Source organism: Dermacentor albipictus, chromosome 4 (genome assembly GCF_038994185.2).
Source record: "Dermacentor albipictus isolate Rhodes 1998 colony chromosome 4, USDA_Dalb.pri_finalv2, whole genome shotgun sequence".
In the NCBI taxonomy this organism is placed as follows: Eukaryota; Metazoa; Arthropoda; class Arachnida; order Ixodida; family Ixodidae; genus Dermacentor; species Dermacentor albipictus.
In genome coordinates this window covers 92182448-92209134 of record NC_091824.1, presented here as the reverse complement: position 1 = coordinate 92209134, position 26687 = coordinate 92182448, and the positions used below count along the sequence as shown (strand labels likewise).

General features: G+C 47.0%; 1 protein-coding gene across 5 annotated transcripts in view; it reads left to right on the top strand.

Annotated features, from left to right (window-relative positions):
* The window catches only part of LOC135897572 (uncharacterized), a 227421-nt gene that overhangs the window by 147511 nt on the left and 53223 nt on the right, over positions 1 to 26687 (top strand). For 2 of the 5 annotated variants that reach the window (XR_010563086.2, XM_065426239.1), the window contains exon 2: positions 3906 to 4062. Coding sequence is in view for 1 of the 5 variants with exons in the window: in XM_065426239.1 (XP_065282311.1) it covers positions 3906 to 4062 (157 nt within the window). In the remaining 4 variants the exon portion in view is untranslated. Of the gene's footprint in view, positions 1 to 3905; positions 4067 to 4687; positions 5072 to 26687 lie in introns of those variants that run through there. The other 3 variants (XR_010563085.1, XR_010563087.1, XR_011514290.1) reach the window with 3 other exon arrangements.

The window sequence follows — 26687 nt, the reverse complement described above, 5'->3', positions numbered from 1 at the left end:
GAAACACAGAGCGACAAGTCTGTGACCCAATGGAAGCTTGCGCTCCCGTACCTTCTCCAGCTACACGACGGGACGCGCGCGCAAGTCGTCTCAAAGAACTAGCTAGCGTTGGCCCGGGAGAAACATGCGTGCAATCGTGGCCTGAGAATGAAGAGATTAAAAAAAAGTGTGATCGTGGCCTAACAATTAGAGCATTGGACTGCTGTGCCTGTCTGCCTGTCGTCGGAAGTTCGGTCCCACCATCAGTCACTTGAATTTTGTTTCTTGTTTTTGTGAAACGAGGCGTGACGGGAACCCACCTGCGTACGGCAACTTGCCCGGGATGAGCCAAATCATGGTCCGCAATAATGAAAAGAAAATGTGACCAGAGACACAACCCCAGTTGACAAATAAGTAATGCGAAGCATCATGCAAATGTGACTGCGTAGGAGTTTGTTGCTGTGATACCCGGTGACCCAAGTTGGCGTCAAAGAGGTTCATTCGAAAGTGGCACGTGCCCCCCCCCTCCCCCCTCCCCCCCCCCACACACAATGACCCACATTTTTAGACTGTGCTGTCTCCGGGATCGACCTACGAGAACGGCGAGATAATCGTTCCAGAAAACTGGGTTGAACTCGCAAAGGATACTTCGCGCTTAAGCGGCATTAGACCGAGTGAAACTAGCGTGGGGCGTAGCGATTACCCGGCGCCCGGAAGTTTGTCGCTGGCGGCCCGACAAGTTACAGGCACGAGGTCCCGCGTCCTTTCTCTCTTTGATGTGGGGACGACGGAGGAGGATCACGATCGACGCCGAGGTCAGGGAGAAACGGTCGAGCCCGAGCCCGCACTCCTTCTGTTTCTGCAGTCCTCTCGGTTTGTTTGTTGGTTAGCAGAGCGCCTTGCTTCGTGCGTTTTTTGCTGACTTTAGTTCTATGCAGCTGCGTAATCTTTAGTGCGTGCAGCGAGGCACTTCCAAATGAGCTAGCGTTAGGGGTGTCGAAGTGCAAAAAAGTGTATGTGAAGTGCGGGAAGCCCGTCACGGGCTAGAGGCAGAGAGGCGATGGGAGATATTAAAAGACCGTGTATATATAATGCAACTGACGGTGATCTCCTCTGAACCACCGTCAGATAGCTGCACTTCGCTCCTCGAAGAGGCAAGACGTGCATGGAGCGAGCTCCTCCTGAACGACACTTTGAAATACGGCGAACGTGGTTTTAATCACGGATCCGGTACCTCAAAGAGGCTCGACGTAATGCTATCGCCGCTGAATTTTTTTTCTCTTGGACTTCAGCTCATTGCCTTTACTTATAGACTGAAGAAAAAGAAAGTCAATTAGCAGCAACCCGAGAACGAACGAAGCATCTGGGGCATATGCTGCTCTTACGAACAATTACAGCGCAAGAGGTTTTTCTGTGAATACGGGTCCTGCTATTTTAGGGGAAGTTCGCGTCCCTTCTGACGCAGCACAGAAGTGCATTAAGAAGTATTGCGATTCCGATATTCAGACGTCGTTTCATGCCTAGGAGATCAAGATTACAGCACGCAGGTTCAATGATGCCGGAGCTGCGATGGTTTATTCAGCACAAAAGCAACCACAAGGGACTGAAATCCAAGGCATTTTTTTTCTTTTCTTTCTATGTGTTGAATTTCGACTACTATAACTGCTTCGAGTTCCTGGGCACTGCGGTGAATCCCACGAGCTCTATTTTTTAGTCTGTGTTCGGAATATACTTGCTACTCCTGTAAACGGTCTGCCATCTTGTTCTTACTGGTTCACAAGATGGGGATAAATATTTTGTTTCTTACGTCGAAACCAGCTAGAAGTTCGTAAATCTTGCTCGTTCTGTCCGTCCAGCATTTCCGTTTATACGCTGTCCTCTTAATCGTCAGGGCGTCTCGTCATCCTCAGCTTCACCGACGCAAGCGCGCATACAAGTTGTTGTCTATTTGAATGAGGTGTACACAAAGTAAATTTTATATTATAATATTTGATTATTACGTCTCAAATCCGACTCTGGGCCCCGACTCACGGTCCGTTGCATTTACATATGATACCGCGCACGCAGTCGATCGCCTGCCTTCACTGCCGCACGAAAACCGTTGTGGAACTTCCCGTCATAACAGCGCGGTAAAACAAAACATTGTTGCCCACAATTGCCATTGTGAGTCAAACTGATCCCTGTGTGGCGATGTGGAGTTTCCGCACTGGTGAAGAATGGATACAGTATGCATGGATAAATCTTAACAGAAACAGCAGTGTGTGTAACGGTGCACTTTCGGTCCGCATTTCTCAAAACTTCTGAGACGGTTACACTTCCGACGAAGTGAAAATGATCTGAGTACCTCACCTTGATTATTTGATTTCAACGCACCTCCTAAATTTATTATTTCAAAATTTAATTGTAACGTCTTCGCATCCGGGTTTAAGACAACCTTGAAGAAACAAGGGTTAACGTTTATTTCTGCAACTCGGCAGACAGTGAAACATAGTGCATCACTGATAGTATCCGCGATTAGGGTGCATATCCTGATCTCTGCTACCGCTATAAATCTAAGTTAGCAAAAATTATAATTCTGTATAAAGTAACCTACCTTTAAAGATCAGAAACAGCCACAAGAGAAACAAATCGAATGAACAAGTAATGTAAAAAATATTGACCACCCTTCCATTAACCTGAAGAGGGGTGCAAGCGAAGCTCTAGATACGCAGCCCTTCGTTGTCGTAACGCCTCGGCTTCGCACTCCGACACAGCGAGGTCGGCACGTCGACGGCGAGCCTTTTCTCGAGCGAGTTCCCGGCGGCGTTCATCAAACGCTGCGTGTTCTTCGGCCGAACACAGGACGCGTGGCCCACTGCCGCTTCCGTTACTTCAACGCAACCTGATCTTCCGCAGAACGAACCAAACGTGGTCTCCCCATCTGACTGGTGGGCCCGAACTGGCGGGAAACGGCTGATGCCGAGGCGAGGACCCTTTCACCCGCCATCCGGAGGGAGGGGACGCCTGTGATTGGCTCGCACCTTGAGCAGCATCTACTTCTTCATGCATATAAAACCCCGCTTTAAAGGACGCGAATGATGAACCGACAGTGACTGTAGCTAATAAAACAATGTTCAATTGTCTCTGGCCCGACGCCATGCTATTTTGGTATGACCTCCAGCGGACTTTAAAGAAAGACTTTGAAATACAGTATTAACGCTGCCTTTTCTGTGTGCGATTTTCATTGCGCCCTCCATTCTTTGACTGCACAACTGGTGAATATCTGGTCAAATTCTACTGTAATAAATGCCATGAAAGAAAGAAAGAAAAACCGGCAGTGGCCATATCGGTTAGCGTGGTGGTCTCGCGAATTGAAATTTGGTGGTTGAAATCCGCAGCCCGACAAGGAATGTTTTTTTTTTGTTGTTCGCATGGCTTGGGTTTTTTCGTAGGGCAACACCAACACCGACGCCGGCACGAGTGAGGCAATACAAGCTTCACTTGAAGAAGTGTACGTGACGTATGCTAGCGTCACACGGTATCAGGTCACGTAGTATTACTCCGTCTAGGGCCTGGAAGCTCGACTGAGGGCGAGGGGAAGGAGAAGGAAAGCGTGGCGAGCCTTTTGACGTACGTCGAGACGAGGGACCGGGCAAGACGTGCCAACGAAGTCCCACTGCGGGTGTCGGCGTAGCTCTTCCCGCGGGAGAGGAAGCAAGCAGGAGTGCTAGAATGAGGAAAGAAAAACGAATAGAATGAAGAGAATAGAAGGAGGCCGACCGAGGACAAAATTAGGAGAAACGATGACGCCAGCCCCGACAGCAAACGAAGGGAAGGAAGTAAATGGGGACGCCTTCGGGGCTTCGGCTTCGTATTAGCGATGTAGTGCAGAGTTGGGAAACGTATTGACCTCTTGTTTCCCCTTCTTTTTTGCCGCCTGGATGCAGGGACCATGAGATACGGGAGGAAAAGCTACCGAGAATAGAGAGCGAGGCAGCAGAGAAAAGAAAGAAGGAGGGACCTTTCGTGCGGTGCTGGAGAGAAATCTCAGTTGCGAGAACTGGCAGGGTGAACCACGGCAGACATTCATTTGGCAAGGGAGAAGTGAGTGAGTGATTTATTTGGATGGAATGCGAAATGTTGATGACAACTTTGTCGCCGTTTTCTTGACGAACAGTAGAATGTGCAATGATTGAACGACGATAGCTTGAAGTGATATAAAAACCGTTCGGGCAATAATGCAGATTTCGCACACGTGTTTAAACAGAGGATATCAAAAAGAAAAAAATGCAGCATGAAAATACCAGGTTCTGCTGTTTCGGCAATTAACCGTAAGCCGAACAATCAACTCAATCAATTGACTCTAAGTTTGGTCTCTTTCGTGCGGCCGTGCTAACATGAAGTTGTGGCTTCTCCCAGTGCGCTATGACGAAGTAGGTTTACCAACAGTGGCACTTCGCGGGGCACATCGCGTCGGAGAGCCTTGAATTTGTTTGTTTGTGTATTTTGGCGTTAAAGCCATTTACTTTGGGTTAAAGTTTAGGCAGAGTGAAAAGTACTGTTTTGGGCGTTTTTGTGGGCCTGATGTAGATAGGCTCCCATCGATGATCGGAATGGCATAGGGTGCGTCCAGTTTTAGAACATTGACAATCTGGATGTGTGTCGTATTTCACAGCTGTACTGATCAAGTTCCGCATTGGGCGGCGTCATGCAATGACATTCTTTGCAGCACCCAGTGCGCCGTTGCGCGCCATCTGGTGGGTTGATCCTTCTGTCGTCTGGAGGCACGACGTCGGTAGCGCTGCGCATCTTGACGTGTCCGTGAGGAGAAGAAAGTCAGGCGTGCCAGCGTCAGTGCGGTGTCTGTTAGAGCAACAAGACTGCCTGCTCCGCAGTTTCGTAGTTGCCGTAGTACGCAGGTGCCAAATACCCGTGATCACGTGGAATGTGGTCGTGGCCTTGTCCTTCGGAAAGAAAGTTCACAGGGTCGCTTTCCAGTGCGTTTCGGTCAGACTGACTTCTTTGTGATCACATTATCCATCCGTATTGTCAGCGGAGGACGGTGTCGATGGATTCGGACTAAGATCATATGCCACAAAACTCTTCAAAGAACTTCAGCACTCATATATATATATATATATATATATATATATATATATATATATATATATATATATATATATATATATATATATATATATATATATATATATATATATATATATAGACACCCAGAAACACACAAAGATGATTGCTGGTATTGTTTTCAGGAAAGGATGATTTCTGTTCCAAATAAAATCCTACTTTCACCACTGGTGCTGCGTAATAAAGTAGACAGAAACGAAATTGCAGACACACGTTGTTCTTATGGTTCATTAAGGTGGGAAATCGAAGTGAGCGTATGTGAAGCTGGTACATTAAATTAGGAAGCACAAAAAACCGGCAACAGATTCGTCAAATATACCGAGAGCGCCAAGATGCGGTCTTCGCTAACGTATTGTTGTTCGCTATAAGAGTTGTGCGTGCAAGCACTCGCATAACTACACATAAAAGTGCCACAGTATTTTCCTAAGTTTGCAAAGTTGAACTGGCGTCGCACTGGGGCATTAAAAAAACATATTTCAACATCTCTAGATCCAGAGGAAGTGTAACAGCCAGGCACGATTCGAGTACACTTCGAGCGTGCTTGATTAGAGTGAACGAGTACGAATCGAGTGAACGTCACCCACTTGTTTTCCCCGAAATTGGCTTACAAATCGGGAGGCAGGATAAAGATACACACGCATTCATAGAGGAGATCCAGTCTTGCAAAACCATCACACAAGCCCTAATATCAACCCAGGAAATTGTGCCAAGACAACACTTGTCACAAAATTTTATGCATCCATGGCCGACGTTTAGAACCTTTCATTTACTTCCGTAGCCCTTTTTTTCGTTTTTGATCCTTGAATAGTCAGTCGTCAGCTTCGAGCGTGCCAGACTGAGAGTGGTAGAGATATAGCAACGTGGATTCAAGATGACTAATTACAGATTTTTTTGACCGCCAGAGGTTATATCCATTTACACGTCTTTTTTTTTTCAATATTACAACGCCTTAGCATGGCTCACCAAGAACCAAAAGAAAATATACAACACAGGAAGAGAAACATTGCACAAACAGCCATTTCATCCCCATTTATTTTCCTATATGTTTTTGCTGCCCCACTAAAATAAACGAAAATGTAACAAACACTTTTACTATAAAAGATCAAAGCTAAATAAAGTAAATAAAGTAAAAAACAACAACAACAACAACAACAACAACAACAACAACAACAACAACAACAACAACAACAACAACAACAACAACAACAACATTCATTGTACGTCAATAAAAGCCATCGAAGGCCTCGCCCTCCAACGCAGCTATATTAATCGGAAAGTTCAGCGACTTAGGCCGGCAGCATCACTGGGTCACCGTTGTCAACTTCTGAATAACTTTTACGAGATGCAGGCAATGTCGCTGGCATTGCCGCTGCGGCGTAGCGTGTTAACCACCACCAACAACAAAAAAACAATCACGCTCACATTGGTCGCGCCAGCGTGTATGGTTTTATGCGCCTATAAATCGCACATTGTGTGAGATACACCTACAAAAGTTTACTGAAGAAAAAGAAAGCGACTTATACTTTGGAATATACGGTATCTGCATCCAAGAAGCCAACGTTCGTGCAAAAATGTTAAATATGCCATTTCGATTGTACCCATTGTTTTGGTATAAATAAATATCTAATTAATTAATTAATTAATTAATCAAAAAGAAATAAATAGGAAAGATCAATAATTTATGAAGCGCACAAGCGACAATTGCCAGAGAAAGAGAGAGAGTTCTGTACTTAAAAGAAAAAAAAAATCTGGATAGCTTACCAGAAGCATTGTACCACTGTCGCACCGTAGAAATAAATTGGGTAATAAAGAAAAAGACGGGTGGGATAAAAAAGCAAGTCACATAGTCTCGTACAGTCACTTGTATCAATTACTAAAAGTTCCAGCTTGCCAATAGGTCCGTAGTCGACTAAGTCGACTTTGTTTTCGATAACGTATAGCGAAATGAAGAGTAAATCATAGCCTGTAATACCCTATGTTGAATGGTCATTAAAACTAGTATCTGCGGCATCACCTCGGCTTCCTCCGTCGACCTTACTTTCAGAATTCTCTTTTTGTTTGTTTGTTTCGCGAAGGCGTAGCTTTCATAAGCCACAATTTCCCCATCTTTCGTATCATTTCGAGTAACGAAAGGTGTTGAGAGATTTAGAAGCGAGACTTTGCGACATCCCCGGGTGGTTTATTGTCTTCGAAGCGCCCCACGGTTTGCAGTAGTGAGTAGAGTGAAATGCGGAGAACCTACCGTACGGGGGAGACAGGAAGTAACGATAAATAAACAAACCACAACACTACTAAACGAAGAAACAAAAGAGAGACATTGTCTGGTGACAACGTTGGCGAGATGGCTAAGAATAGTGCTACCCGGAAAAGCTTTTAAAGCAGGTCGCCTTGGAATGACGGTGCATCCTTCGCAAGCCTTTTCGCCATCTCACTTGTCTCTCTCCTTTCTCTTTTTAATTCGTGAAAGTTTCACTCGATACATTTCGGCACTGTTTTGCACCTGTTTCACTATCGTATTCACGATACCATGTGTTTCAGACGCATTTCTTCTTGCAGCTTTTTTTTTTCTGTCGCTCTGTGCGGCAGCTAACCAGGCATTGTTTTTCCACGTAAAAGTTTAAGTACAAGCGTTATTTACATGCTTTCTTTCTTCTCTCTCTCTCTAAAAAGAGCAAGAAAAGGAAAAGAAAGGGAGGAAAGTTTGAAGCTACAGCATGCTCCGTAGCTGCAGAATTGCGCGAACGTGAAACGTTATTTTCTTTTTAAGTTATGCGAATATAGTTAGCGCTTTTTTCTTACGACGTTGACGTCCCAAGAGTGAGCGGATGCAGTGTAAAGTGTTAAAAGCATTGTATTGCAAAGAGGATATCGCTGTTACGGCTTGATCGATCGCAGAAACAAGCACCATGCCTCCGCTTCATTTAAATGTGGATCGTTTTGTGATCTGCTCAGCGTTGCCGTCTCCTATGGCATGCACTATCACTACAGAGCAGACATTTAAAAATGTGTTTTTTTTATCTTTCGCTTATGCTGTGCCTTAAGTTTAATCCTGTCTGCACGATCGCAAAAGCGCAGGTTGTGCTTCTACCAGCCAGAAAAAAAAAAAGATTATTGTGGTACGTGCTTTTAGCGCCTCAACTTAGTCCCCGCCATTCAGAACACTTAACATCACGCCTTTCTATTACTCGTCATTTCAGATGTAACGTTCTTAAGGTTCAGGAATGTTCTAATGAAAAAAAAAATAACCGAGCATGAAAAGCTGAGACAGTGACGAAAACAAGAGACTGACGAGCACGAAGAGAATGACGGGTTACACGCCGTGGATTTTTCAACCGATTCGTTGAAAGTCTATAGCTATAGAAAGTCTAGCTGAAAGGCTTACGGCCGACCTGTCGTCTCTAATATAAGCCCTTTTTTTTCTGCTAGGACAATGTTCAGTTTTACTGAAGTGGTGCTACTTGCTGTTTCTAATGCAAATGTCCCAACTGACTGAGCGGCAGTCAGTGGCGTGTGGCGCAGCGTACCGGCTTGAGACATCGAGCTCTTTTACGGACACTGCGAATTCTCCAGACAGACAGACAGACAATGAACTTTTATTCGAATTCTCCAGAGACGCGATTTTTTCCGCTTTATTTTGGAGACGCTATCAGTGTTGCAATATCTTATTGAAAAAGAAAGCGGAGAGTGAATAACGTCAAAGTCGTGCGCAATACGTTATCTGTATAAACAAAAAATCTAAATGATACACGTGGAAATAATAATAATAAATAAAGAGAACCAGGGAAGAGTACAGAACTCAACCATGCTTATTTTATTTACGTAACGTGTGCGTGGGGCAGGATTTTTCGAAAGAAGCCGCCTTTGACTTTAGTTTTTGCCGAGGAATTAGCTCGCCCACACTAAAACTGTGCCTACAAAGTCTTCATGCGAATCTTAAAGAATGCAAAATGATAGATAGATAGATAGATAGATAGATAGATAGATAGATAGATAGATAGATAGATAGATAGATAGATAGATAGATAGATAGATAGATAGATAGATAGATAGATAGATAGATAGATAGATACCATGTATGTCTAAACTAGCTATGAAAGTGGGAAGCCGTCAACATTATTGGCACCTAGAGTAAGTTCTGCGCTGTTTGCGACGTACTGCCCTAAAAAAATGTGGCGACACTCGAAATTACCCCGGTATAGCCCCGTAATTATCGTGGCGGTTCTCTATCTCCCTGAGGCGCGCAAACTTTTTCACCACCAAAACATTGTCATCGTAGGGCCACAAGACGATGGAAAAAAAAAACAAAAACGGCAGAGACCTTGCATGGGCTCCAACGCAGGCGGCAATTACGTCTCAACATTGTTGCTTTAATCAGTGGAGACGTCGTCAAGCAAGGAAATGTGGGAGCATGCTGGGCGGTTAACCCTAATTCATCTCGGCTTACTTTCCTGCACTTGAGAGATGAGGCGTCCGAAGCCACTCGCGTATTCTCTAAGGACTCGTGGTTGTCCATTTGCTTTGAACTGCGCTTGCACGTGACGAGGTCTCTTGGCGCGTTGTGGCCGTTGCTTGCCGCGTGCAGGAATTGAACGCGCTGCGAGATGGCCGTCAACCGAAAACGAAAACGAGACATCCTAAGCAACTAAAAAAAAAAAATTGTCGCGGACTTACCAGGAAACAAAATAAAAAGGGAGTTAACACCCAGAATTTAAAAAAAGGAAGTAACCTTTATAGTTGGAAGCCCGCAAACGCAAAGAAAGAAAGAAAGAAAGAAAGAAAGAAAGAAAGGAAGAAAGAAAGGAAGAAAGAAAGAAAGAAAGAAAGAAAGAAAGAAAGAAAGAAAGAAAGAAAGAAAGAAAGAAAGAAAGAAAGAAAGGATTGAGCGCTGGTAAAGAGCACATAGGGAGGAGGAGGAATAGCTACTGCATGCCACCCTCCGATTTACGCATTGGTTTAGGCTGATACTTAAAAATTTACTTCCCGGGGTTGCACTTTAGAAGGTGCGTCTCTCGTAAACTTCGAGTGGAAACCGCAAACTTTGCTTTCGTCTAGAGAGAAGTTTCCTGAGCGCAGTGGCGCAAGACGGACAAGAGGAAGACTGCAAGGAAGGACTGTAAATGGTTTGCTTCGGGAGCCAGGGAGGAAATAACGACGAAGTTCGCTTGCTTTGCCGCTCGGACGCGAGATTCGAGTAAAGCCAGAGAAATCTGGAGTGCCTTTCCTTTCCTTGGCTTACGCTGTTCGTTAGCAATGCCCCTCTATCGGCACCGGACAGCAACGTCTTCTTAGCGGCACTCAGCAACACAGCTGCAGCGCCCAACAAAAGGGTCTCCATAAGGGCCAAGCGTAGGCTGAGACCGGTAACAGCGACAAAGCCGACGGTCGCCTTGGGCAATTTGGAGCGGACCAGCAAGAGGCTTTGAAAAACTTGGCAACCTCTGAACAAAGAGAGAGCTGCGAGAAGAGCCAGACAGTTTAGTTTTTTTTTTAGGAGGACAACTTGGAAACAGAAGGCTCTAGATACCGAAAAACAAACAGTGCAAAGCCTATCGGCTGACTTGAAGAATAACAAACAGAAAAATGTTTCAACACTTTTCGGCTCGGCACTTTCGTCTGAGGCAGGCTGCTTAATGTTGTATAATAGCCGAAAATAAATTGAGTGCGAGATGACAGGCTTTGAAAATAAGGTTGTGCACTCTTGGGTATTGCAAAAGCGCGGCGCGTGGCAGAACCCGAAAGCTCCCAACTTTTCTTCATTCCCTTCCCAAGCGGGGAAGAGCAAAACCTTTTTCTTCTTTTTTTTTCTTTTAGCAACTAGTACATCGGAAATGGTTTGAACGAGCAATTACAGAACGTTACATTCCTGTCTGCACCACTTTAGTCGGAGCATTAAAGGAACATAGCGTCAAATTCGAGCACGTATATGTATTTCCTGCTACGCATGTGGTAAATTATATGCGTACACCAAATGCACAACGTCCACAATGCAAACAGCTTTCACTTGCCTCGAACTGCGCGTCATCCTTGGGAAAGGCTACGCATGGCAACTCGCGGGGAGTGGGAGGGGGACACGCACACGTGGCACATGAACATATGAAGCTCGGTGCTGTAAGCATTGTAACATAAGTAAGTCAACCCTTAACCGCCACAGTTCTGCTACGGTCCTATCATACGGAGCAAGATCAACTTTATCAGGGAAAAGCGAATAATGCTCTCGTGATGTGTATAATTTATCAGTGTATTCGAGCCAGCAATGCGAATGTTGGCACATCCGGGAAACGAAAAAGGAAAAGTCCAGTTTTCGCCCGAAAGACGAAGCATCGATTGCGATAGAAAATTAGTAGACAGCTATACGAAGTAAGGATAGTAGTATTATCGGCCGTGTAAACTTGGAAACATTCGCTTACGAAGCGAACATGAGCGCGCATGGTGTCAGCGCGCTCAAGCAAACATGAACACGTCACACTCGACGAGCGCGGACACTCGCTGTAAAAACGCTGGTGTGAGGAAGCACGGCAGTAGCAGCGAGCGAAGTGACCTTTGTGCGGTCTACCGGCTCCAACGCAAGAGCGGCGAGAACACAGCGCGCACAAAGGTACGAGCCGACTGCAGATCCCTTTCAAGATACAGCGCGCGCGACCGCGCGCGGCTTTGCAAAGTACGCTCTCGTTGGCGGTGTCCACGCCACTTCCTCCCCCCCCCCCCCTCCTGCGCTGCCTTCCCGCCATGCTCCCCGCTTTCCTCCATATATGGCGCTAGAGACTGTGCCGCGATCATGTTTCTCTTGCGCCCGGTCGCAAAATGTGCAGTTCCTGCTAAAGCTTTAGTCGCTGCCGGAGTACAACGCCGCCCACAGCTTTTCGCGCGACGGAAGACAGCACGTTCTCTCTCCTCTTTCTCCCTTCGCGCGCGCCAGATTGAGCCGCGATCGTCGACTTCCGTCGCGCGCGCTTTCGCTCGCACATGCGGCACACGACGCGCGGCGACGGTGTTATCGCCCTTGGACATTATACCGAAAATCACGGCCACGGCGACGCCGATGACAAAAATGCGCCTGCAGTGTCCATATAATTGCCATTGCAATAAAAACGATAAGCCAGGTCATTGAGGCGAAGGGGAGTCTGCAGGGTGAACGTCCGAGACGCGGCAGTCTTTACGGGACGCGCCTCGGAGCAACGTGGTGCTGGTCCGATCGTTGGCACGTCTCTGCCACGCGATGGCTTGGTGCCTCGCAGCGTAGCGAGAATCCTTCAGCGCTGCATCGGCGTAGGGGATGCGCGAGGGCGGTCTTCGAGGGCGACCCGCAAGAGCGGCTGCGGCGGAAGAGATAACGGCCGAGAGCGCGACCATCCCGGAAATCCCGAGATGTATAGTGTTTGCGCCCGCTGGAAGGTCACAGGCACGCAGCCAGGCAAGGAGAGAGAGATAGAGAAAGAGAGAGAGAGAGAGCTACGTAACGCAGCGGGTTAGGGTCGGCCGATCGCCATCGTCAGGGGCACTACTTTCGTCCATTTCCTCCTTCCACCGGTCTCCCCTTTCGATTGCGACCTGGTTACACCACCTACGTTTTCTACATCCGCGACACTGAGTGTCTCGTCTCTTGCTTCGCTATCTCGAGCTTGCGGGGCCCGTAATTGGACCGAGAGCTGGCGAGTAATTGGCGATTTCCCCACGGTTGTTGCGGCGACGACTCCCGCACGTGAGAGAAAATGTAGTGCCCATAGCTGTCGTCTACTCGCCCTAGCTCTGCACTGCTACCCTTCAGGCAGGCTCTCGTTAGCGGACCGCTTGTCACACGGGCTGAGATTAGCCTCTGGGCACCAGCAAAAGTGGTTAGACGCCGGATCATTTAACAGGAGGGGCTGTTTCGCAGTTTGCAGAGGCCTGGCAACGCTGTTGTTTTCCTTTTCCCTTCAGTGAACGACAGAAATCCGAAAGTCGGTGCTTTGCTAGCTGCGGGCACCGAAGTGGCCGGTAATTGGCATTCACTGCTGTTTTTATTAAGCGAGCGCCTGCATTAACTAAAGCGTCGGCTTCCTAGCAGCGAAGCTAAGCAAGAAGCCCTCATCGCATCGGTCCGATAAGCGCTGCGCTATTAGTCACAGCTAAGCGCGTCGACGAATGATACAGTGTTTGACAGGCCGTGTAATGTATCTTTTGATTCGTACAAGCCGAATGTTGCGTCTATGCACTACGTCCCACCAACTGAATGCTACACATTGTAGGTTCGAGGCTGTATCAATCAACCAGCAACGAGGGCTGGCTCTGTGTTTCAGTGAAGGGCTCGCCAGTTGCGCGTTATGGATGTCGCCGTGAAGCTCCCAATCAGTTGGCGTCACGCGAAGAGCGACCAGATACTTTTTACTTTGTACAGTGGAGGAGCCCTTCTTCTTGTTCTCTCTTCTGATTGGCTGACGTGACCCTTAGCTACCGCTGTACTGCGCGGTGCTCGTGAGACGGAGTACCAATGGAACGCGACCTCTTGTCGAAGAGAGTACGCATTTATTTTGATGAAGAAGTGATACTGAACGCTTCTGATGAATCTTCATAAAGCTGTAGCAAGTACGCGCTGGCGACAGGAGGCACACGCACCTCGATTCGAGGAAGGAGCCCAAACGATACGCTTCCTCTTGGAGCGAAAAGCTGCCAACGTATTGGGCCAAAATCAGCGCGTACGGCATTCGTATGAGCGGTGGCGTAGATGCAAAACTGGGCGAGTGTGCTCGAAAACCGCACGGCGAAATGTCACGCTACGAACAAGGTGTCTTTCTGGCGGTAATTGATGCTTGCTTCCACAGGGGACATAGGGGGGCGCACGAACTTTGTGTGGTAGTTAAGGTACACAGTGTGGGCGCGGGATTCAGAGCGCGAAAGTCAGCGTACGGGTTGCGCTGAATCGCAGCACGCCATTTTAAGGAGGATTGATTCGACGCGCGCGCGCACAGAACCCTACCACTGACGCCACTGTTTACTTTGTACGCGGCGCGAGGAAGCGCGACTGATTCATTAGTTCTCGCTTTAACCGAGGGAAAGCCTCTGCACTGCGTCCAATATCTACGCGCAGGCGCCGAGCACAATGCAGTGGACTTAATACAGTGCGCTTTTGTAAGCAAAAATGACTAACGAAATAGCGCAATTTCACGAGCTCGCGGGTGCCTTTATGAGGAAACCCTGCGACGAAATTGCGGTTGCTTCCGCCACGCGTGGAGTGATTTATCTCCTCGGGCAGGAAGAGCGCCGAGAGGCACGTGCGGCCTTTTGTCACAAAGTCATTAAAGCGGGTGCCTTTGTGGATACGACGAGAAAATTTGAAGCCTTTGACCTAGGACGGTGTTTCTCTTCTGTGCGTTCGTGTACTTGTTTATTGCTAGTTGAACTCGGGCATGGTTTATTCTGCCAGCTCCCCTGGTGCTGTTCTTTACCAATGTGCGAATAACGTTACCGCTTTGGCCATGTGAGAGGCACCTTTCATTTAGTGAAAAAGTAATCTGTGTTTCCAAATGTTGAAGGCCTAAGAATATGCCGTCGCCAGTGGGCAAAGAAGATTGATGGAATTCTTGAAGCTAACCGGATACATGTCCGAGAGGTTAAAGAGCGCGGGCTTTACGGAAGGCGATTTGCCGCTGGTGTCGTATGATGCGGGCCACGAAATGACGATGAGCAAGCGTCGCTTTCCCCCACGACTTTGAGAATAATCGTCGAACCTACAGCACGCAAGAAATGTCATTTGATATAATTTATAGGCACCGCTTATGTTGCTGTTGCTGTCTTGTAGCCCAGTCACACGGTTTCCTTTCGGTGGTGATGTATAGCCCGATCTGGATCGAATCGCGATTCGTTGTTTTGCGTCAGCTGCGGAAGGGAGCCAATGCTAGGGGAAAAATGTAATCCCGATCTGGCTCGATCCTGAGCAGAAGTGCCCGTGATAGCACGTGTTAAATCCAAGTGTGGGATTTGATTTGTTCTAGCCACTTCAACCCAGAAAATTTCAGGAGACGAAGACTTGACTCCCGAATTTCTCATCGTTGGTCCAATTTTAGATTCATTGCAGTACGAAGACGTCTCTCAAATATATACCATGCCGAGCTCACCCTACGAGTGAATTTTTTCTGCTCTTATCACTTCAAGAGAGAAACGTTTATTGATAACACAAAGAAAGGCAGAGAGGTCGGCCAGAGGCACATTCCTCTAGAGCTACTCTACGCACTGAAAAAGTCACCGACGATTACGATGATCCCTAATGCGAAATTTTAGCGCAGCTCTATATGTGTTTTCATTTCGCGTGTTATTATTATGTATTATGCATATATAGGTGCACGGTTTATATCAGCAAGAGAACGCTGCGAGCAGCGTAGCTGGCGCGGACAGTCTGTCTCGTGCGGCACACTGCAAACGGAGCGAAGTGCAACGCGACTGCCTCGCTAATCGGGAGATCGCGAGCAGCAGCTCGTATAGGCGATGCGCGGGCGCGATTCTCAGCAGCCGCCATGCAGCTCATGCAGCGCTTTGTTTCCATACAGATGGCGCGCGCTACTCTGCCGCCATCTCGTGGCCATCGTCTCCGCACAGCCCGTCTTGCGCGGCACTGCGCTTTTCTTCGCACGCTTTCGTTCAAACGACGACGAAAGCGGGCGCTTCGTGGCGGGAAAATCGTGCCACCAGTGTCAGCGCCGACAACACCCAAAGGAGCGTCACACCGAGCCTTATACTTGTAGCCGTTTGTAGCCATCACTGCCCCTTGCAGGAGTAGTGATCCCCGTCACACGGTGGCACCGTGGACCGACCTCGGCAGCTGACGCCGCGGAGGAGCGTAGCCCACCCTCACAGAACACCCATCCTCCCCACCTCATGCCACCCCGCAGTTTTTGCCATCCGCCTACCGGGTTATACTCCAATACTTGCGGTCGAATGCATGGCCATTTGCTTGGCCCTATGCAAAATTCCCAACAATGTGTCGCACATAACATTGCTCGCAGAATGTCAGTTTTTATGTCCCTACAAAGTACAAATAATTTACAACTGAACCGCTCGCTATACGCTATACATACACCATCGAACACCATCGAACCTATACGTTTTTATACTCCATCGAACCTTTGTGCGTCATGTGGTGATATAGAATCACTAGATCATTTTATCCTATTTTGCTGAAGATATAATTCTGCAAGAAACACCTACTTCGAGCAACCCTTCTCGCGTGTGGGTCTTCTTCCCTCGTTGATTAACATATATTCTTTTAGGGCAACTACCCTTGGCCGAGCCTGAAAGGAAGTGCATCTGATCGCGCATGATAGCTACAGGGACGCTCTTATGTTAAACACTTTTTCCTCATTATTAACGTTAGATAGCATCTTTTTTTCATAATATTTCATAACACCTATTCAAAAAAGAAAGAAGAAAGAATGTTAATTCATTATTATTTAAATATGGCCAGTACCGACCAATAAGATAACGGGAAGCAAGGGCTTAATATTATGTTTCCACTGTGAACCATGGTCAATACCCCCTTGAGGGTACGCGCCTTAAGTGGAAGCGGACGACGACGACAACAATCGCAACAACAAACAACGTTCCTGTGTTGACATTTATGAGCAGGCTTAGGTCCCTCGGGCGGTCGAAATCCGGAGAATTGTCGTGCAGCGTTCGCCTTATCACAGTTGCGGGTTGGCTGTGCAAGAACTATCATCCAGTAATCGAAACCATTCTGTTGGGCCATTCTGAAACGAAGAAACTAGGAAAACAACGTTGAAGACAGAAATAAATTTGTGTAGCTTCCTGAAAAATGCGGAAGTTTGAAAGCGACGTGTTGGCCAAAAGAACTTGTAGAAATAACAACAAATCATTTATATTGTTTCTGCAGTAGTGATTGAGACCACCTGTAGCAACCTTGAGAATTCTAGTTGTTAATCAGAAGAAAGCAAGGACATCGAAAAGCTTTAGGTGCATTGCGGGTGTACGAAGGATGTGAGAAGAAGCGGAGAACGAAAACCTATATTTCACACTAAGCAAGCAAACAAACGAAGAAAAATATAGCGAAGGAGGACAAGAGCAAAAGAACGCCACAATAACAAAACCGCGGACGCTGGCCTTTCCGCAGATGCTTCGTCTGAATGGAAAAAGGAGTGCATCGGCGGACCGTACATTTGTGGACCGTCGAACCATGCAGCGATTTTCACTGAGCTCCGCCAGGGGGAGAGTCCCAGGCTCCACGGAGCAAGAAACGTCGGCGGGAGAGCCTATTACCGCTGCCGGAGCAGAGCCAGGGTTCGAGAAGCAGTCATGCGATGTGTCCCTACGCATTCCGCGCAAGAAAGCACAAAAATAAAATGTTACAGCGTTGCAAAGGATCGATGAGAAGAAATCGAGGAGTGGACACGCCGGAGGCCCTACGAGGCTTCGGGAGGAGGAGCTCTGCGGTGGCTCTCGAGCAGGGAAGAGCAGTCTACACTGCATGGCTATAGTGGCGGCGTCTGGTGGCTGTCTTGGAGGCAAACCCGGCGAGCTCGCCGTTTTCTTGCGTCTCGGGTTTTGTTGGCCTCGTTTCGGCCTTTTATCTTTGTCTGCCCGGCTTTCTCTCTTCTGCGCACGCTCGAAAGTCAGTGTGCACCTCTGGGAAATTGAGCGGAGATAGGGAAAGATAAAGTTAGAGCAAAGGTATGCGACGCTAACGACCGGGATGCTTTCCTACAACTTGATCTTTCCTGCGTGCAGCGGACGCAAGGAATCAGCGCCAAAGATAAGCGAACACACACACACGCCCACACACACAGAGAAAAGGAAGAAGAAAAGGGTTTTAGAAAGAGGCAAAAAAGAAAAGAAACGAAGACACCATGAGAGTAGTGAAAACACATATTGTACTGGTAGGAACGACATCGGGGACTTTTGTGGAAGACGGTGGGAGGATAAATATAAGAAATAATGCTACGTGGCGAAGTATAAATAATGCCAACCAGGATTAGAGATAGATGCGTGCAGCCAGGGTGTCGCTGGCTGCGGAGAGAGATGATGATAAATTGCGCCGAGCGGTCTGAGATAAGAAACTGTGCAGATGGAAGAAGCAAGGCGAGTACGAAAGAAGCAAGCGCACGCCATCTTTTTGCACTGAAGTAAAAAAAAAAGGCGTTTGAGAAAACTTTGCTTCGAAGAAGTTTGGAAGAAATAAAAAAGACCGCACCACGACCGCGAAGAACACGAAACTTGTCCCGATGTGTTTGCGGAGTTTCTTGTCTCGTGTTATGGAAACTTGAGCAAGGCCAGGCTCTGGAATGATGATAGTGCCGGGTCTGATTACTCTGACGCGAGATTATATCTCAATTAACGCCCATATGACATAATAAGGTTATGGCTAGATGAGTTTCTGACCAAACCCGCCGCGGTATTGAATCCCGGTCACTGCGGTCGCATATCGATGGGGGCGAAGTGCGAAAACACTCGTGTGCTTAGGTTTAGGTGCACGTTAAAGAACCCCAGGCGGTACAAATTTCCGGAGTCCCCCACTACGCCATGCCGCTTAATCATATCGTGGTTTCGGCTTGTAAAATCCGATAATTTTAAGAAGCTTCTGACGAACTTGACTGTAGCCGTATACCGGTAGCATTGCTGCGCCATTGGGCACCGCGATGGCAACGGAGGCGCGAAAGGTACCCTATTCGTGCTTTGCCACTGGCATACGAGGCACGTGTAACAGATATATCCGATGGCATAAATTATGTGAGGCTGACTAGGATAGTTACAAACCTCGTTGTTCTAAAAGTAATTTCCGTTGAAGAGAATTTGCGGCCTAGGCTTGCTGCTACGGCCCTTTGGGTACGTGAAAACAATGAACTCGTACAAAGGGCTGACTTGCACTCGCCTAGGTTAGCATGACAGGTCTGCGCATGTGTGTCTTTTTAGCGTGTCGTCTATTTCGCGCTGTACAAGTTCCGTGTTCATTTCTGTAGGTGTTCGGTTATGTTCATTGGTCACAGTAAAAGAACAGCGTGTTGCGTTGGTTATGAATGCACTGGTTACTATAAACGTAGCAAGTGAACTTAAAAAAAAGATCACTCTTACGCATGTACAATGCTTAACGAAATCGCATTACTGTGGTTAGCATAAACCCAACTATCATTCTCATGTCGGGTACTAGCTAGTAAGAAACTAACTAGTAAATGTTACTCTAGCGGCGTGGGCAGTGGCAGAGAGAGGAGTGCGAAAGTTGAAAGTGACATATTTAGAAATGGTGCGATCGATAAGTGCATTGACACGAAGTCAGCGATGGAAAATAATGACTCAAAAGAGGAAACCTTTAGGTTAACTTTTTGTGCGGTGCCCTGTTCGAAGCCATATCAGGGTGTCTCAGAAAGTTGCAGAACAGTTGCTGTTGGTGACTACTTATGTGCAGAGTGCAGAAATAGCTTCGAAATAATTCAGCGCGTTCTGTTAACGTGTCGCAGTATTCATACTGACACGTGTACTTATATTTAACAGGCGACCAAGTTTCGCCGCCTAACAAATGTTATCGCACAGCGCGGGACGCGTCTGCATGTATCCGAAGTTTCTGGAAAGTTATCGATGCTTCTATCCGCTGTGTTGTCGCCGAACCTTGTGTTATTTGATTTCATCGCGTGACTCGAATGTTGTAGAACTTTGTGGAAGTCATGCGGGTCCGAACGATTAGTCTGGAACATTCGATGACTGCTGTATAAAAGCCGACGCACTTGACCCGCTGATCAGATTTCCGACGATCGCCGACCGTGTTCGCCGCTATCGTTGTGCTATAAGTGTAGCCTGTTTTTGTGGGCACAGGTTCGCCCAATAAAAGCTAGTTTTGTATTCCACCGTATTCTTGCTTTCTTCACCGTCACTACCCCGTGACAATACAGAGGTAAAAACGTAGTTACACTGCCCTAGGCTATGCGTATTAAAAATTTAAAGGCGAAAGGTGAATGAACCTGCGTTGGATAAAAGTAGAGTAACCCTTGATTACTGTTGGTGTAAATATAGAGAACACAGAACAAGAAAAGCATTACTTCTTTTTTCTGACGATAAAGGATGTTTTTTTTTTTTTACCACGAGCCATGGATCTTGAAAGCCGTAGATAACCGCAGTAGAACTATAAAAAGGACCTGCTTGATGGCGTCTGCTACAAAACCGTTTCAAAGTGAATTCTCACAAAATATGTCCATCGCCGTAGTCGTTTTCACTGACAAAGTGTGAGACTTGGGCTGTGAAATATGGCTTTATAAGTTACTCAGGCAGCATCTTGTTATGGGCTACTTTCAACGCTGCGCACGACCCCGTAAGCACGAGCAGATAAGCGATTAGCCCAGCAGTCACTGTAAACAAAAACAAATAAACGGAGAAACGGAAAGTGACGCTGCATAGGAAAACATCAAAGTTACAGGTACCCCATGCTGCATAGATATCGGTAGTCACCATCTGCAGTATAAGCCAAACGGTATATTCAAAGAAGAAAAAGAAAGAGAGAAAAAAAGTAATTAAAGGCAAAACTGTTGAGGTTATAGACACATTCGTATACTGTACAAGATCACTCACTCGGGTTTCGTTTTATTTAAGTACGATGCGCCTCAGCGCCCATTTCAAAAGTCACAATTTTTTAGGCATTGATTGACGTTGTAGTTACAAGAGTGTAGCACAGGAAAGGAAGTCTCATACTGTAAGGACAGAATCATTATGACCGCAGTCTAAACTCGTCCTCGCGCACTGAAAGGGGAAGAAAGACGAACGGGACTTGAGGGCAACGAAGAATGCGTGGAAGAATAAGTAAGACCACAAGGAACGGGGGAAGGGGGAGGGGGGAGAAGAAGCAATACACGACACCACGGGGTATCTTCAAATCGTGCCGAGAGCCCCCCCCACGGGCTGTCCGTGGGGGTCCTGAGCGTAGAAGCGCGACGTTGACGTACAAAAAGACACATGGTTCTGACGTGCTTTATCTGCCGTCGGCGGACGACCACCCCTCTCCTTACTTGAGTCATCCGCTCCCTCTCCCAACGCCAAACCCGCTCGCTCGTCGGCTGGGCGCCCCGGGGCGATCATTGCCTTTGATCGCGCTGCGTTCGCTGTGTTCGCTGCGCGACGTGGCTGCTGCCGAAAGCAGCCCGCTGGTGTTAGCGGGCGTTTTTTAAAAGCAAAAATATGAAGCGGTAGAAAAGCCAACCAAAGCAAAAAAAGAAGCAGTACGTAAGAATAAATTCGCGTTGATCCTCGTTCTTTTATCGGCCCCTTCTTCTTCGCCACGTAATTCATTCAAGCGGCGAAGCTGCTTTGCTTTCTAAAGTATAAAAGAGTCCTTAAGCATTCCAAGGCAAACTTCCGTTCACTTTCTGACATATTTGTAATTTTCGATGAAGCTAATGCTTACTTCTTCTTCTTTTAAAAAATTATTTTCCCCCTTTATCTTCTCGACTTCCGTTTCTTACGATGTAAAAAAAAAATGATTTTCCACGGACTGGCGCGAATGCCAACGTTTCTGCGCCCGCAACGATTACCCGAGCCGGCTTCGGCCTTTGGTCAGGGGAAAGACCCTTAGCACCACGAAGAGTTCATGCATTATTTAATTTTTGTTCTCTTTGTGCACTTAGAGAATTTCATGTTCTTGTCTGAACCTTTCGTTATTCATTTTCGACGGTCAGCGTTGCGCCTCATTTAGACTAAGGTGTTCGTAGGTGAGTCTGCTTCCGTGACCTGCGCCACTAACGAAGTTAATACTTTTATCTTTAAGTTTTCGCGAAGCAAACTCAAGATACTGTATTTTCTAACTTGCAGTATCATGTTTTTTAAGGCGGATCTGCAATGAAAGAGGCACATACAAACGAAAAGGGCTGACTTTGAAGTGATGTTTATTCAAAGTAAAATGGTATATAGGCCGGCAATAGATCCGCTCGCAAATACGCTGGCGAAAAAAAAGAAAAGATCATAGGCGTCATGTGCCTTTGAAAATGAATTACACAGTCGCTGATAATCGCATCGCGTCTGCGTGTTGTATAATCAAGACATGCGATTGTCGAACTGGTGCGGATAGTGCAGCAGCGTGTATTTCTGTGGCTTTCACGTATAGCCAGTGTGTAAGTACGTAACTATCTTTTTTAAAAGAGCGAAAAATTGCAATCTACCTGACAATAGGACGAAGCTACGAAGAAAACCCCTACGGGTTTAACGGAAAGAAAGCGGACATTCGAGAAAGTGATTGGACGCAGCCTGCTCACATCGTCGGACTGACAGAAAGGTGTTCATTTCTTACAGTGAACAGCGGTTGTGAAACATCAAACGGTTTGATCTTGTTTGTCCGCGCAATAACTGCCTCGAGTTAACAGGAAGCTTTAGCTCGGGGTCAACTCCAATTTTGCTATTCAAGTGCATGTTAAACGCAGAGATGCTTTTATGATACAACCGCTAGACTGACTTGAAGGACATTTGTTGCATTTGAGAGAGGAAGCTAAACTTTCTAGGAATAAAAAAATTGATCAAAGACCCCAAAACTACAAAAGAAAAATTTTTCGGGAATCGGCAAGTTAAAAACATCAAAACAGAAAACCAAAAACAGATACCCCCCTTTCTTCATCTGTTCAAGCGTTTGAAGCGGACAAATGTGATACATGAATTTCTAGCTTATGAGAAATGGTTACTATGTTTGCGAGGGTGTTTTGCAAACGCCTTACTTACACGATAGGGATATATTTCGAAGCGGCGCGTAATACACCCAGATTATACCCCGAATATGCATAATTAGGCGCATTAAAAAACTGCGATATTTTTCTTCATTGCTCAGTTATAAACTTGGAAGCCTGATAATTGAGTTTCTGAAATTTGAACGTGAAAGCGTTAAACGCCCCATGTCGGAGAAAATACGGCGCTGGCGCTGGCGTCCAGCGTGGGACGTCGTGTCGACAAAAATATTTTTGAACCACCCATACCCAGGCCCTCCATGTGGCGCAAGAAAGTTACTGTACTAACTAAATTCCTCAAGCTAAAATAGAAACATCGTAAAGTACGGCTTACACACAGCCTACAGACTTGATAGAGCCGGATTGTAATTTGAATATACGAGAAAACGTAATTCTGTTGCCCGCAAACTCAAACAAACCCATTTTCCAGCGTTTCTACCATGCATATACCAGCCACGGCGTCCACCATTTGCGAGCGCGGCACGCGAATATCTCGGAGGCCATGGAGCGGCGCACCCGTTTCCTTGAATACACTTCCAGATGGCGCTCACCTCCACCGGATCGCGGCCCACGCATGAGGCCGCGTTTATGCCAGAAAGCCCGCATTCGTGCATAGCATTGGCAGCGAGCATTTCCCAGTAAACAGTACGGTTACATATACTGCAGTTGCCTGAAAGCTTGAGAACCACTCAGGGATATTTGAATGCAGTCGCGTACCACTCTTACAGGCGAAGCTTAAGCGTCCTCCAAATTTTTGAAATCTTAAGCCATGTTGTGAAAAAAATTGAAAGCCCAAATATCAATTCCACTTGCTAGTCTCTAAATTCTAGCGTTTTAATGTATTAAACTTCGTCCAAATTTATTGCAGTGGATGCAGCGAAAAAAAAAAACGATTTCTCCGTTTCAATGCATTTAGATAAAGTAAGTAAAGATTATTTTGCGGAATGCTCGCTCGCCTGATCGTCATTGAATGGCATTGTCAATGTCCTGATTTTTGATGAATCGCGTGGCCGACAACACGCGTCCAGCTGCAAGAAAGTTGCCGGTCTCTTTCAGATTGCTAAAACGTACCCCCCCTAGCGTTATCCAGGCCATTCACTCTTGCCGTGCCACTGCAGTTCTCCAGTTTTTAAGGTGTACTCAGGCCTTCTCGAGTTCATGCGGCAGCCTCCTAACGCTCGCAGCCCTTGATATAAGGGAGACAAAGAGCCCCTGGAGTCTCGGGATTTATTATTTGCATCTTTATTGATTCAGCCGGTCACTCGTTCATCGCCAGTTGTAAACATTCCTGTTCACGGCACTCTGCTTTGAACTGAATAGATAGCTATTTGGCTGTGCAGATTTGCTGAAGCAGAATCGGACTGTATACTCTCTCTCCTCAGTGTGTTCAAAGGTCAACTGGCGAGCTCATGTGGCTTGAGTAAATATTTTCTCTGACCAGCGACCCTCCGGACGCAGTAGCCTTGGGTCAAAAGGCGAGTCTGACAGTTTCCTCTGTGGCTGTTTAGCCTGGGCCCCCGTCGCCGGTATCGGAATATGACCAAATATATGGACTTCTCGGTCCGGGCCAGCGGCGTAGGTCTGCCGACGAAACAGGTGAAGCCCAAAAAAGCACCACAAGTTGAACTTCGTCTCCTTCCTGCATCTTTATTTTTTATTTTTTGCTGGAACACTTTGCCACAGCGTTCTCTTGTAATATGCTGCGAGGCCCACAGGCTTCTCGTGGTGGCCATGATGTCGGAGTTAAGAATGCCGGTAAAAAGAAGCCTGTGTACGCGACGGGCATTTGATCGTTTCATTGGGAAGGACGCATTTTGATGTGCGGGGAGGAGTTTCGTGTATACTTGCAAAGCCATTTGCTCTCTGAACGCGAAGGTGTCGGGCACCGCTGCTGTTCCTCATAGCTGTGATTTGCCATGGCAGCTTAGCGGCTGTGGCATTGCACTGCTAAACACGAGGACGCGGGCTCGATTCCTAGCCGCGGCTTCTGCATTTCGATGTAGGTGAAATGCAGGAAAATATGTCTAGTGATTCACGCAGTGGGTGCACGCTAAATAAACCCCGATGGTCAAAAGCAATCCTGAGTTCCCTACAACACGGCGTGCCTCATATTCAGGTGCTAGAGTTTTGGCACGTATAACCACAGGATTTAATTTCTAATTTAACGATTCATTGTGAACGAGGCTCCCGTGCGGGTTCCGAAACATCTTGTTATTTTTTGTGTTTGTGGTCGGCGTCCATTTTACCTTTTGACCATGATTAATCCCAACGAGACGAGTTGTCGTGAAACACTTCGTATCGAAGTCGAGAAATGCATTTGAAGTTAAACTAGACTGTTTTCATCAATGCTTTGCGGCAAAATATTTACTTCATTCTGTTCAGCAGAAGCGGAGTCATTGTGCCGTTCAAGGCGCTTCCGCTCCTGCATGCTTCAATGACTTGCACTGCGAAGGCTACGGCGTAGCGGAGTGTTTCCACAACGCTGCGCCTACTGCACGACACCGTGGCGCAGCAGTTGAAATTTGATTTTGGATGCTCCCAAAGAAGCCACCATTTGCGATTTTTTGGCGCCTACGATGTAGCAAACAGAAACCAAGCGCGGTTGACCTTAGCGAACCGAAGTTCAATCAGTCAGCGGACCCGTCGCGGCACCTCGCGGCGGCCGCAGCATCAACGCCACGTAGCAGACCACAGCTACATGCGACTGTAGTGAATGTGGGCAGCGTTTGCTATGTTTGCTTGGAGCATATGAGCACGCTCGCGCTCATGTGCTCCAGTCTGGCCGTGTTACGTGGTGCAGACCGGATTGGTCCTGCACCAGCTTTGCCGACGGATAGTAGGCACATTCAATTTGCACATTTTGAAGAGCTTTCAATAGCTCGTTACGAAGCGAAGTCTCCCAAGGCCTCTAATCAGAAGCGACCAGGAGTGAGCGCACTCTGGCAAGCGTGCGTGTAGTCTGACATTAGGTTCCGCGCGGTTCGAGGATAGTTGAGTGTTCAAACCTAGTCGAAATTAGCGAGACCCGACGGCTACGACATCGATAAGAAAGGTGGCCAAAGTTGAACTCCTATGCGGACGGCCACGGCCGAGCATGAGCAGACGACGGTCGGTTTCTTCCGAAAGTATGTAATTATTTGTGGAATTCGAAAGCAGAATTACGGCTTCTTTAGCCTGTAGATTGAACTGAGTCTATAAATATGCACAGTAAAAGTAGCAAGAAGGGCAGTCATCCAGACACCATTCTTGAGCGATGTCACTGGCCAATAGCAGCCGCTTATGGGAATCTGCTGTATTACGAAACTAAGTGTCCAGGAAAGAGTTAGGAGCAGGCTTCTGTTCAAAAGAGAGCGTTTGAGAAATAGGTGACTTCGCGCTGCTCTTGCGATCTCCACGCGCCACGCACGAGCGCCATATTTGGCTGTGATGCTCACAGCAGCGTACGCTATCAGCGGACTGTTTTTTCACCAAGCCCAAGACGTGGTTCAGGACCCCCTTAAATAATTATTTTAATTCTCTAGCTTTGAATGTATCTGTACTAGCCGTTGCTTTCTATCTGACATATGCAAGGACAGCTTATAATCGCGAAGACACCCCATATTAAAATGGACGGCTGCGCGGTGAGTGAATCCGTGCAGCGAGATGCGAAAGGCGAGGAGTTTGCCAACCTACATTGGGAAAGGGGTAAAGGGAGACTGAACTTCAGCAACGTCTTCATTGCATTCTTGTGTGAAGACCCTGTCAGCCGGAACTCAAAGATCGTCTATATGCGTCTATGTGGTCAAGGAAAGTTTAACTCGAGTTGAGACTCTGGTCAATTGACGATCGTCTTCGTTTGGTGGTCAGTGCGTTGACTACTCGCTGCGGTCCCGACAGAATTTTGGAGTGTATGAAAGGCAGACGGGAGCAACGCAA